The following is a 13,434-nucleotide window of genomic DNA, read 5'->3' on the forward strand; positions in this document are numbered from 1 at the left end:
TTAGCCTTGCTGCCCTCCTTCTCTCCCACAGGTTGACGGGGACATCCCTCCCAGAGTGAAGAAAGATGCCCATGAACTCATCCTGGACTTCATCCGCTCCCGGCCTCCACTGAAGCAGGTACCAGCCCCTCGGGGCGTCTGGAAGGTTGGTTCTGGGACACTGCCTGCCAGAGCACGCAGGGCCTCCAGGGAGCTGGCCCCCAACGTGGTGCTGCCACACCCCCTGCAGGTGTCAGAGAGAAGGCTTCGCCCCTTACCCCAGAAGCAGAGAACTCTGCACGAGAAGATCCTGGAAGAGATCAAGCAGGAACGCAGGCTACGCCCCGTGGAGAGCAGGCGCTGGGATGGCCGGGGCGAGCGGGGTGAGCACGGGACACCCCTCCCCTGCGCCTCATCTCCCCCCACACTGTCCTGTCCCTCCTGCCTCACCTCCTGCCTCCCCCAGGGTTCGGCTCTCTGCCCTGCATCCTGAACGCCTGCTCTGGGGACGTCAAATCCACTTCCTGCATCAACCTGTCCATCACAGATGTTGGGAGCAGCGCCCAGCGCCCAAGGCCCCGGGTCCTGCTCAAGGCACCTACGTTGGCTGAGATGGAAGAGATGAATACTTCTGAGGTCAGAGCCCACAGGTTCCTGAAGAGAGACTGACATGAGGAGGAGGTGGGGGAGGGGAGGAGGGGTGGGAGGGGAGGAGAAGGAGGGAAGAGAAGGAGGTTCTGGGGAACTGAACACAGCCAGGGCGCAGCATCCAGCTGTGGGCCCTCTGCTCGGGGTCCTGTCTGCACCCTGCTGTGGGGCTGGGCCTGCGCTGGGGACAAGCGTGGCGGGGCTCAGGCACCCTCCCCCATCTTGGTCACTCACAAGGGTGACTGAGACAGTGGCCTTGAGCCACTGTTGCCTCAGCACATAAAAGGATGAGATGGAGAGCCGCATCCTCCTGGGCTGGGCAGCCACACTTGGAGGTGCAAAGCCTACAGGTCCCAGCGTGACTCCCCACCCTGGCTGCATTGCCCTCTGACCCTGGAGACCAGGCTGGGGGCTGTCTCCACGTGACCCCAGGCCTGCCATCTCCAGGACTTTCCAGGGACCTCAGGCCAGGGGCTGGCTTCTGAAGCATGTCTCCCCTGGCCAGGGTAGTGCATAGCGGTCAGCTTGTGCACCCCACGCCTTGGTCCAGGGACAGGCAGGAGGCACTGGGGCAGAGCGGTCATGGTGATGCTAGACTGGACTGTCCACAGGAGGGTGGACAGGGTGTTGCTGGGCTGATGTGTCCACAGGAAGAAGAGTCACCGTGCGGAGAGGGGACGCTGAAGCGAGATCGTTCTTTCTCTGAGCATGACCTGGCGCAGCTCCGGAGTGAGGTGACCTCTGGTCTGCAGCCGGCCCCTCAGCCCCCTGGAGGCCTGGAGTTGTCCCGGCCGCGAGCAGGCAGCATGCAGTCCTGGAGGCCAAGCCCCCTGGAGCCGGGTACATGGCTTCTCCCTCCCTGGATGCCTTCCTGCAGGTCCTGCTACTCCAGAGGGAGTTTGCACTGCCGGAGGGACATTTATCACTTCAGGCAGCCACGCCCCACCTTTTAAAACTCTGCTAAAGTAGTAATCCATATCCAGTGTAAAACTTTAGAAAAGTCCCCACAATTCTTTTACCTAGAGATATTAACTTTGCCATATTGGTCTGTAGAAAGACAGCTGGACCAATGGATGGATTGACAGACAGTTCTAATCTTTTTCTTTCCTGCCAGTGGAAAGGGGCCCAGAGAGCATGCACACCACTCTGGACTGGACTAGTCCCCTGGGGTTTGTCACAGCCCCGTCCCTTCCCATCGGTCAGCCGGCCACTCTAGGTTAGCTGGTCCCACAGTGCTGAGGCCTGGGGTTGCCATTCCACCCGCTGCCTCTTCGTACCTAGCACAGCCCTGCGACACCAGAGCTGCTGCGGGTTGTCCTGACAGCCCCTGTCTCTTCCACCAGGTTCCCTCCCCATCAGTGTCCAGTCCCAGCCTGACCCCAGCTCCCTACCACGCAGTGATGTGAGCTCAGTCGAGGACAGGCAGGGGGCCTCCGCGGCCCCGAACGCCAGTCACCTGTGGCTGGTGAGTGACAGAAGCACTTGGTGCAGGGTGGCCGGGGTAGGGGACAGCGAGAGGGGACGGGGAGTGCCCCTTGCGGGCTCAGGAGTAGTGGGGCCCTCTCAGTGGATGCCTGGGGAGGTTGGTCTTTGCTGCCGCCTCCTGGGCCTTCTGGGCACTGCAGCCCAGGCCAGAGAAGGACCTTGCTAAGGGCACAGCCTAGTCCCATCTCTCAGGGTCAGGGCACATGAGAAGGCAGCATGGTGACACTGGACAGCACTTTCTCGGGTCTCAATTCTGGCTCCAGGCCCTTCCCTCTCCGTGCTGCAGTTCCCTCACCTGTGAATTTTGTCTGACCTGTAATCATGAAGAACTAACAATTGCTGACATCTTGAGGCTCCCACTTGGACCTGAGCCGAATGGAGTGCCTGCAGGGCCACAGGGCACCTTGCTGGCATGTAGAGGGGGGTCCAGAGGGTGGCTGTCATTATTGCTTCATTGAGGTTTTACAGAGAGGCTCAAGTGAGAATGGATGTTCAAAGGTTCTGGAAAGTCAGGGGCATGTTACCGTAATACTCCCCAGCTGAAGGGTGTGCTTTAGCCTTTGAGTCCTGTATTAGGAATCTGGCCACATATAAAATCACCCCTCACTTAGCAGCTGCAACAGCACAGTTACCATCTCATCATCTCTCTGGGTCCAGAGCCCGGAACTGGCCTCCGTGGGGCTGCAGTGGCAGGGCTACATCTCACCTGGAGGCTTGACCTGGGCTGGAGGACCCTTCCTAGGAAACTCCTCCCCCGGCTGTGGGCGGGGCCCCAGCTCGTCCCAGGAGAAGCACCCTCATGAGGTGGCTCCCTTGAGTGAGCCATCTGAGAAGCAGAGGGAAGCCCGTGTCTTTATGACGCATTCTCAGGACTGACACTGTCAATTCCACCTTATCCATTCCATACAAGTCAGTCACTAAGTCCTACTTAGGGAACTACATCTTGTTTATTTATTTGGCTGTGTGGGGTCTTGGTTGCTGCCCTCGGGATCCTCCTTGCATCACGCAGAGTCTTTCCTTGTGGCACGTGGCTTCTCTAGTCGTGGGGCAGGCTCCAGAGCACAGTAGTGGGCCCAGTAGTCATGATGTGAGGGCTTAGTTGCCCTGTGGCTTGTCCCCTTTTTTTAAAGATGGATTCTTTATTAAAATGTTATTATTTTTTATTATTTTATTTATTTTTGGCTCTACCGGATCTTTGTTGCTGCATGCCAGCTTTTTCTAGTTGCAGCGAGCAGAGGCTGCTCCCTGGCTGTGGGGTGAGGGCTTCTCAGTGCAGCGGCTTCTCGTGCTGTGGAGCACAGGCTCCAGGTGCACGGGCTTCAGTAGTCGCAGAGTGCAGGCCCATCGGTTGCAGCACATGGGTGTAGTGGCTCTGTGGCATGTGGGATCTTCCTGGACTCGGGATCAAAGCCTTGTTCCCTGCATTGGCAGGTGGATTCTTAACCTCTGGGCCACCAGGGAAGTCCCAGGACCACCTCTTGAAGGGAGGGATGTCAAGCAATCAGGGGGCATGTGTTGAATAGCAAGTCTCATGAGTCTTTCTCCAGCTCAGGACTCAAGAGCTTTCCAAGAGGCTTGGCTATCAAACCCCTGAACTGCTATGACCTTGCCTCAACCCAATCTGTTGAGCACCCAACTTGAGATCTCTTGGCAGTGTGTACAGTGAGTGCAACATCTGTAAGGTTAGAGGGAAATTGTTCACATATAAACAGCACCACCAGGCTACAGGAAACACTAATCAGAAGCCAGGAGATCTGGATGCTTCAGGTGAGAGGAGAGAACACAAGGTCCCAGATTCACCCCGTGCCAGACAGTAGCAGCTGACCAACAAGTGTAAATAGAAAATCTGACCACAAACACCATCCACTTCCACATCCACTGGTGCCTCCCATGCCACCTTGTCTTCGTAGCTAACATTTTGATTCTGGTGCCAGACACTGCATCTTCTTAGTGGAGCTGAAATACCTTACTTCATAGAAGAGGAAGTGACCCTTTGAGAAGTCAAATTCTGTGCTAAGAACACAGGACTGTTCTCCTGGGGCAGAACAGGGTATACTCACCATGACAGCCCAAAGGGCCAGGCAGTTATGACGAGGTAGACAGGAGCATCCAATGGACCAACAGATCCAGAGTGGCAGTGGATGGATAGCACTGGGAAAGAGGAGGGGGTGCGGTGGTTGGGGGTTCCAGGAGGCTGGGGGCAGGTGGGGGCGCAGTGGTGTTGGGGTTCTAGGAGGAGTGAGGCGGGGGGCAAGAGGGCACTCTGGTGGGGGTTCCAGGAGGGAGGCAGTGGGCCTGGGGACTCTGGGTGACTTTGATTGTCCTGGGGTGTTTTCAGGTGAGCAACAAGGTTGGAGGCAGATGGTTCAGGTCTGGGTAGCATCATGAACATAGGTGGGATGTGCTGAAGGGTTATGTGAGCAATGAGGTCATCGAGGGGCTGGCTGCCAGTTGAGTTGTTGGGCCCAGGTCAGAGAGCTGCCTATAGAAGTATCCCACAGCCTCAGGCATGGGCGTTCTGGGGAGCTTGCCTGGACTGAGGCCAGGAAAATGCCAAGTCCTCAGGGAAGTGGGGAACTTGTGGAGATGTCCTGAGAGCCTGAGACCAATGCCTCAGGCCTCCTGTCCCAGGAGTTCAGCCACCCCGTGGAAAGCCTGGCTCTGACGGTAGAGGAGGTGATGGACGTGCGCCGTGTGCTGGTGAAGGCAGAGATGGAGAAGTTCCTGCAGAACAAGGAGCTCTTCAGCAGCCTGAAGAAGGGGAAGGTGAGGAGCTGGGTGGGGGGTAGGTGTGGGCAGGGCTGGGCCTGGCAAGTTTGGGACAACACTGGGCTCCAACCAGGCTCTCCTCACAGATTTGCTGCTGTTGCCGAGCCAAGTTCCCGCTGTTGTCATGGCCACCCTCCTGTCTCTTTTGCAAGAGGTGAGCCTTATGTACACACCTTGGCTGTGAATTCACAGGGGAAGGAGGTAGGAAGCCTCTTGCTTTCTGTCCAGTAGGGCTTCCTGTGGTTTGGGGCATGTTCCATCAGGCACGGTGACCAGTGCAACCAAGGAACAAAATTTTTAATTTAACAACTGAGGGGCCCCCACTTTCATCCAAGATTGGGTAATAGGAAGCAGAACAGGCATTTTCCACAGGAAACGGCCAAAAAAATAAAAAGATGCAAAGACATAAAACATTGGTTCTCAAGAACTAATCGGGTTTGAAGCAAGTACCAGAAAGCAGACAGGGTAAGCTCTGTCCTACGACTGCCTCAGCTCTGGACTCAGGCCTGTTCAGCTCCTGCGGTGGAGGAGGTACAGCTGAGAACAGGGGTACCCTGGCAGCTAGAGTTCACAGCACAGATCTCCAGAGGGGAGAGGGTTCTCCAGGAAGCAGGTCTCAGAGACCTTCACAAGGTCCTCCTTGCATATTCAGAGTTCTGATCAGCACAAACATGAAGGAAATGACTGAGGCTGTGGAAACCTGGCCCACTGCCTATTTTAGACATACAGTTTATTACAACACAGTCACACCCACTTGTTTATTATTCATTTAGTCACACCTAAAATGTTGACTATCTGAGCTTTTAGAGGAAAAGTTTACTGACCCTGTCCTACAGATTTAAAGGAGCAATACCAGGAATAGTGTCTGTTCCCCCCAACCAAGGTGGCAAGTTGTGACTCAACGGGCTGCTGAGTGAATCACAAAAAGGTCTTGCCTCACTACCAGGAATAAGCGCCCCCACAACTGAGCAACTTCACTTTCACTTTTCACTTTCATGCATTGGAGAAGGAAATGGCAAGCCACTCCAGTGTTCTTGCCTGGAGAATCCGAGGGACGGGGGAGCCTGGTGGGCTGCCGTCTCTGGGGTCGCACCGAGTCGGACACGACTGAAGCAACTTAGCAGCAGCAGCAGCAGACTGAGTGCTGCTCCAGAACTAACAAATCAAAGTCAGACCAGAAAAGACCAAACTATTCCCAAGGATCTTAATTGCTTCCTAGAATAAAACTCAAGTCTATGTGTCTACGTATATTCGCTCAGTTGTGTCTGACTCTTTGTGACCCGGTGGACTATACATGGAATTCTCTAGGCCATAATACTGGAGTGGGTAGCCTTTCCCTTCTCCAGGGGATCTTCCCAATCCAGGGTTCGAACCCAGGTCTCCCTGCATTGCAGGCGGATTCTTTACCAGCTGAGCCACAAGGGATGCCCAAGAATACTGGAGTGGGTAGCCTATCCCTTCTCCAGCAGATCTTCCCAACCCAGGAATTGAACTCTGGTCTCCTGCATTGCAGGTGGATTCTCTACCAACTGAGCTATCAGGGAAGCCCATAAAACTCAAGAATAGGAGTAGAAAAATACCCAGCATCAAGCCAGATAAAACGCCTGTCATCCAATTGCAGATTATCAGGCATGTCAAGAAGCAGGAAAACATGACCCATGGTGAGAAAAACCAATCAAATCATGGAGAACTGACCCAGATTATAGGATTAGCAGATAAGGACATTAAAAATTTTGAACTGCATTTTATACCTTGAAAAAGTTAAAGACATGGAAGATATAAAGAAGTGACAAACATCTAGACATAAAATGTATGAGATGAAAAAAATTACACTGGATGATATATAGCAGATTAGACATTTAGAGTAATGTGCAGAAGAAAAGATTAGTTAGCTTGAAGATACAGCAGTAGAAACTATCTGAAATAAAACACACAGAAAAAAAGAATTAAAAATGAAAATGGCATTGGCAAGCTGTGGGGTAACATTAAGAAGCCTAATACAGCTGTAAAGAAAGTCCCTAAAGATGTGGGGGCAGAAAAAGTATTTGAAGAAATAATGGCTAAAAAGGTTTTCCAAATTTGATGAAAAGTATAAACCCACAAGAAACCCACTGAACCCCAAGGACAAGAAACATGAATAAAATCACACCAAAACACACAATCAAATTGATCAATGATAAAACCAATGATAAAGAAAAATAAAAGGACAGAAATTCCTAAATTCAGTCAGCAAATAAAAAACATGTTGTGTACAAAGAAAGATAAAGATGACTGCAGATTTCTCATCGAAACACTATAAGCAGGATGTCAGTGGAACAACGTCTTTAAAGTACTGAAAGAAGAAAAAAGTGGTCAATCTAGAATTCTGTACAAGAATATTTGTGTCAAAAACAAAGGCAAAAGTAAAGACACTTTGAGAAATACGAAAGCCCCCAGCAGACCCATACTGGAACAAATGGTAAACGAGGCCTGCTGCATAAAATTAAAATGATGCCAGATGGAGATCTGAATGTACACAAAGGAATAAGAGCACTAGCAACAGTAGCTGCTAAGATGTAACTCTCCTAACATAAAAGATTCTCTTCTTATGCCTCCTTAAAAGCTAAACCAGTGCTTCCCTGATGACTTACTGGTAAGGGATCTGCCTGCCAATGCAGGAGACAGGGGTTTGATCCCTGATCTGGGAGGATCCCACTTGCCACACAACGACTAAGCCCATGTGCCACAGCTATTGAGCCTGCACCCTAGAGCCTGGGAGCTGCAGCTACTGAAGCCCACGTGCCCTGGAGCCTGGGCTCCGCAAGAACAGGAGCCACTGCAGTGAAAAGCCTGTGCACCGAAGCTAGAGTGAGCCCCACTCTCTGCACTAGAGAAAAGCCCATGCAGCAGTGAAGACCCAGCACAGCCAAAAATAAATAAATGAGAAAAAAACAATTGGTAAGCCAATATCTAGCACCCAGCAAGGTAAAATTCAGTCTGCCATCCAAACAAAGTTTATTAGGAATGCAAAAAAGTAATAAAAAATGTATTTTGGGGCTTCTAACAGATGTATAAGTAAAAATATCCTAACAATATCATTAAGACTGAAGGTGAAAAAAAAAAAAAGACTGAAGGTGAGGATCAGAAATACGCTGTTATTAGTTTTTTATACTGTACATTAGATGGTAAAATATGACTTAAAGGAAACTGTGATAAGTTAAAGATGATCCTGTGAGCCCAAACACAACCACTGAATTAGCCTTTAAGTCAAAAAGAATATACTGGATTGGCTGAAAAGTTCATTTGGGTTTTTCCAAACAAACTTTTTGGCCAACCCAATAAAATGGAATCATAAAAAAAATCCTCAATACACAAAGCAGAAAAAGGAAAAAAGAACAAACACGACAGAAAGAAAACAAATCCCAAGATGACAGACTTAAACCCAACTGTATCAACGATTACATTAAACATAAATGGCTTAAGCCAATTAAAAGACAGAGTTTCCCATATTGATTAAAGAAAGCAAGACAATCTGCTGTCTATAAGTCATGTGTTTTGTTTGTTTGTTTTTTTTTTTGGCTGTGCCATGCAGCTTGTGGGATCTTAGTTCCCCTACCAGGGATCAAATGCACACCCTCTGCATTGGAAGGGTGGAGTCTTAACCTCTGGGCCACCAGGGAATTCCTATGACCTGTAGTTTAAATAAAAGACACACATTGATTGGAAGAAGGATGGAGAAAGATACCCCATGCCAATAGTAGTCTAAAGAAAGCCTGAGTTGGTATGTTAATACCATACAAAGTAGACTATGGAGCAAAGAATATTACCAGAGTTAAAGGAGTTCATTTCATGGTGATAAAGGGAAGAAATAATTCTGAACACTTTCTGTACCTATCAAGAGATTCAAGATACATGGAACAAAACATTGACAGAACAGCAAGGGAAAATAGCTAAATCCATGGTTATAATTAGAGAAATGAAAAACCAAGGGTAGAGGAGATTTGAATGACACCATCACCAACTGAACCTACGTGATGTTTACAGAAACTAATCCATACAATGGGATGTACATTCTTGTCAAGTACACATGGAATGTTCACCAACATGACTGTATTCTAGGTCATAAAACAGGTCTCAGAAATGTGGAAGGATTCATATCATACACAGTATGTTCCCTGACCACAGTGAAATCAAATCAAATGAATACAGAGGTCTGTTGATGGCAGATTAAGTATGGGACATCCCTCTAAGAGTATATGGTCCCTTGTTTTAAAAAATGAATTTGGACAGTTTGCACTGATGTGGAGAAGAACCCTGGTGTATCTTTATAGGATAGTACACAGGATACCCCATTCCATGTATTGTACTCTTATTTTAAATGTATGTTTTTATTCATTTATGCTTAGATCTGGAGCATGGAAAGTGTGCTAGTAGGGAGCATCTCTAGAATGGGCTATACAGGAGAGGACTCATGACTAAATTAAAATTCTCTCTAGTGTTTGAATTTTTACAACAAAAAGGCATGTACTTTTGAAATCATATATGGATGGGGAAATAAACGTTACTCACTGCTTAAAGCTGGGCATGTCACCTGACGGCCCTCTGGCTGCGGCAGTACTCATGTGTGGGGGGAGTCAGGCACTCTCCACTGCAGATCCATGCTCCCCAGAAAGAGCCTGGAAGGAAGGAGTATTTTGGGTGTGGAGCTAAGTAAAAAGAAAAGTAAGATTTGGGAGTAAAATGAGAGGAAAACACTGATGTGGCCAGGGGGCAAGCAGAAGGCAGCAACAGTCTGGCCTGGCCTGCATGCTAGACCCCTCAAGCTGACCCTGCTGCTGCTGCTGCTAAGTCGCTTCAGTCGTGTCCGACTCTGTGCGACCCCAGAGATGGCAGCCTACCAGGCTCCTTCATCCATGGGATTTTCCAGGCAAAAGTACTGGAGTGGGGTGCCATTGCCTTCTCTGCAAGCTGACCCTACTAACCCTCTTCTTTCCTCTCCAGAGCCGTCTGCAACGCCTGTAGCATAAAGGTGAGGACCACCTGGGGTCAGAGCGAGGCCCCGTGTCCTGAGCGTCCTGCAGCCTGGCTGGGTTGTCCAGGAATGAGGTTGGGGGTTGACAGAGGCTCTGCTATCTCGAGTCTGATGACCCCCCTCACTAGTCACTTCTTTCATCTTCTCCTTCCAGGAAGAACCCACTCCCACACTGCCCAAGACCGCAGTGTAAAGACCCTGTGGATGGTTCTTTTTTTAAAAAAATATTCTGTTTTAGTAGGCCAGTGCCAAGAAACCCTTCTCTAAAGTCTCCTTCCAACACCACAATCCTCAAGTGTTTTTGGAAGGGCTCATTTTAGATACAGCAGCTTGTGGTGTCTGTGTACACCTGGGGTGCAATTTGGGTGTCACTCCTTTACCTCTCCTTTATCCCAGAGATAGTCACCTGTTTGAGGGGTTTTTACCACCACGATTTTCAAACCCTTGCCTTTTATGACCCCTCTCAATTTTAAGTGATGGTTACATACAGGCCACTGGGCTACCCCTGGCATGTTAAAAAGGCACACTTTGCTCTACAAGGCAAGGGAACCATGCCTTCAAACGCCAGGAGTGAAGGGGCATCCAGTGAGCATGTGGGAACAAGTGACCTCAGGCAGGGTCCTGTGCTGGCCGGGCAGGTGGCCTTTTTCGGGGGAGTGGGGTGCCTGGAGTGTCTCTCTGTATTGCAGATGAAGATGCCTTCTAAGAAGTTTGCTCACATCCCCGTCTACACACTGGGCTTTGAGAGTCCTCAGAGGATGTCAACTGCCAAAAGCACGCCAACACAGAGAAGAGATGCCTTCCAGTGCGTGCTGCCCTTGGTGATGTTCCTGGTGGGCCGGGAGCTGGGCGGGGGTTTCTCTGCTGGGGAAGGAGGAGGGCAGAATGGTCAGAGCCCAGAGTCCCAGTTCTTCCCGAGAAAGGGCTTTTGTGGGGTGGACTTTGCTCTGCCTGGCGTGGGTGTGGGGGATGCAGAGGCTCGGGCAGAGACCCCTGACGGCCCTGTCCTGCCCCAGATCCCTGCAAGGGCTGCAGTGGCGGAATGTGGAGGAGGAGTTCCCGCACATGTACACCCACGGCTGTGTCATGAAGGACGTGTGCAGCGACTGCACCGGCTTCGTGGCGGATGTGGTGCACTCCAGCCGCAGGAGCGTGGAGGCCCTCAACACCACGCCACGTCGTGCCCGCCAGACCCAGTCCCTGTACGTCCCGAACACCTGGACACTTGACCTCAAGTGATGTCCTGTAGCCCCTGGGCTGCCTGGCAGATGCTTCTCAAGGTGCCCCCACACGGCCATGCCTCCAGGGAGGAGCTGGGCTAGGTCTGGACCAGGACGAGTCTCCATCCTGGCTCAAGAACCCCCGTCCTCCTGATGTGCATGTACATATATACATACGTTTATATAATATATACACACAGCCTATATATATATTTATATTCACATCCCCTGGCCCCCAGAGCTCACTCCAGGACCCTTCCTGGGGAGACTGTTCCTCTCAGGATTCCTTGGGTGGGGTGGGAGCAGGTCTTCTCACTGAGACAAGGAGGGGCAGGTGGGTGTAAGCAGAGCACACTCAGAGGTGCCGGGGTGGTGCTGGTCCGGGGGCCCTGGTGATGCTGGAGGCCCTGGTATGGGAAGGCACTCCATAGATTGTACCTATGGCTACTCCTGGCCTAATAAAGGTGGTCTCACAGTCTCCAGTGTGGGGTGTGAACTGAGCTCTCTAGTTGCAGCAGTGGGCCTGTGCTCTGAGGGCGAAGGCTGGGCTCTGAGGGGCGGGGGCCATCATGACACAAGGGTGCTCAGGCTTACTCCATGACCTGGCCATCTTGGTCTTACAGCCAGCAGGGCTGCGTGTGTGATGACCACTCAGCCTGCTTTCTATCACCTGCCAGCCTGGAAGACCCTTCGGCCTCGTCCCCCAGATCTCTACTGCTGTTGTCTAGGCAGAGGGTTCGCTCAGGGCCTGCAGAGCTGGGGGGAATGTGCACGTGGGCACCCAGGTGCTCTGCAGTGGGCTTCTGTGGTCACCCCATCTTACAGATGAGGAAGCTGAGGCTCAAAGAGGTGAGGGAACTGACCAAGATGCACAGCCAGGCCTGCTGGATGCCAGGCTCTAAGGCCTGAGGAGGCACCAAGGGACAGAACGTGCAGCAGTCGGGCCTTCTGGTGAAGTGCTTTCTTTCCCCAGCTGGGATCTAGGGACACTGAATGACACAGAGAGAGCAGCCAGGAACAACATCCAGTTCCCAGACTTGTTCTAAGTACTTCCTGTGCAGGGAGTATTATTCCCATTTTAAATTGAGAAAACTGGCACAGAGAGGGTAAGGAATTGCGCCCAGTCACACAGCCAACCAGGAGAAAGCACCTCCAAGGGTGATAACATCCCCAAGGGCAGATAATTCTGCAGGTGAGGAAGCAGGCAGGGGACACATGCAGGTCAATGCTCCCAATAAGGAGAGACTTGGGTTCTAATCCTCACAGGGATACCGTGAAATGAAAGCCACCTTGGGACAGTTGGGCTAAGCCAGGAGGGCCCATATGGCTCCAAGGTGAGGTCAGGAGGGAGGGTCTAGGGTTCCCAGTGCTCCTACAGCCTGGCTGCTATGGGTTCGCCTCCTGCTGAACCCAGGGGAAGCAAGCTGTAGTGTCCACCCAGCAAACCCGCCCCACCTCCGTTCACCTAATGTACCTCCTGAGAGGGAGGGTGCTCGCTCTAGAACTGTTCACAACCAAGCTTCCAGCTCAGGCCAGGCCTTTGGGAATACTGGGAGAGACTCAGGCCCAGAGTTGCCTGTTCAGGGAGGGCACCCCTCACAGTTCCTGGGCAGTCGACTTAGGGACAGCAGAGCAGGAAGCAGCTTTAGGTGACACCCCCACGTTTCCATCCACAGGTGAGATGACAAGCCTGCATAAGCTAGTCACATCTGGGACTAGCCTGGCCCTGCACAGTCAGAATTTTCCTGAGGAGGGTGGCCTGGAGGTACTGTGTGTGAACTTAACTCTTAGTGGCTGGATTGGGGCCGGGGTGGGGGTTGAGGCAGCAGCCACGTGCCAGCCACGGTGAAGGAGCCCCAGGTCCCAGGGACTAGCATGGCTATCCGACCAGCGGTGCGGGCACTGGCACACAACCCCTGCCTCCCTCTGGGTCCTCGCCAGCAGTCTTCCTCATCTGAGCTTTGGAACCGCAGGCAAGAAGGAAGAAAGACCTACGTTCTACGTGGGCCAGTTCCCTTACCTATAAACGGATGGATATCGACCTTCTAGGGCGACGTAAGAACTCAGTACAGGGATCGGCCTGGTGCCGCAGTCGGAGTCGTCCGACTGACCATGGCCCTTTGCTCTCCTCCATCAGGGAGGGAGGGCCCATTTCCACGCAGATCAAGATTATCTTGCCCTCGCGTTTGGAGCTCCGCAGGGCAGGGTTTCTCAAATCTGCCTGCACGTTCTAGTCCCCTGAAGATCTCACGTCGGTATTTCTAGGGGAGTCGTCGACCTTCACTGTAAACCGCCCCCTCTCCACGCCCGCCCCGGGAGGTT

The 13,434-nt window shown here is 51.7% G+C and overlaps 1 protein-coding gene across 5 annotated transcripts in view; it reads left to right on the top strand.

Moving 5' to 3' along the window:
* The window catches only part of SPIRE2 (spire type actin nucleation factor 2), a 34,303-nt gene extending 22,713 nt beyond the window's left edge, over positions 1-11,590 (top strand). For 2 of the 5 annotated variants that reach the window (XM_044931180.1, XM_025268556.2), the window contains exons 6-15: positions 32-118; positions 230-362; positions 446-615; positions 1,278-1,467; positions 1,971-2,092; positions 4,744-4,878; positions 4,968-5,035; positions 9,862-9,889; positions 10,582-10,713; positions 10,909-11,590. In XM_044931180.1, coding sequence (XP_044787115.1) covers positions 32-118; positions 230-362; positions 446-615; positions 1,278-1,467; positions 1,971-2,092; positions 4,744-4,878; positions 4,968-5,035; positions 9,862-9,889; positions 10,582-10,713; positions 10,909-11,121 — 1,278 coding nt within the window. In that variant the 3' untranslated portion in view covers positions 11,122-11,590. Of the gene's footprint in view, positions 1-31; positions 119-229; positions 363-445; positions 616-1,277; positions 1,468-1,970; positions 2,093-4,743; positions 4,879-4,967; positions 5,036-6,394; positions 9,092-9,861; positions 9,890-10,581; positions 10,714-10,908 lie in introns of those variants that run through there. The other 3 variants (XM_025268558.2, XR_006545983.1, XM_044931182.1) reach the window with 3 other exon arrangements.
* The last annotated feature ends 1,844 nt before the right edge of the window (positions 11,591-13,434 follow it).

This window comes from Bubalus bubalis, chromosome 18, assembly GCF_019923935.1.
Source record: "Bubalus bubalis isolate 160015118507 breed Murrah chromosome 18, NDDB_SH_1, whole genome shotgun sequence".
Lineage (NCBI taxonomy): Eukaryota > Metazoa > Chordata > Mammalia > Artiodactyla > Bovidae > Bubalus > Bubalus bubalis.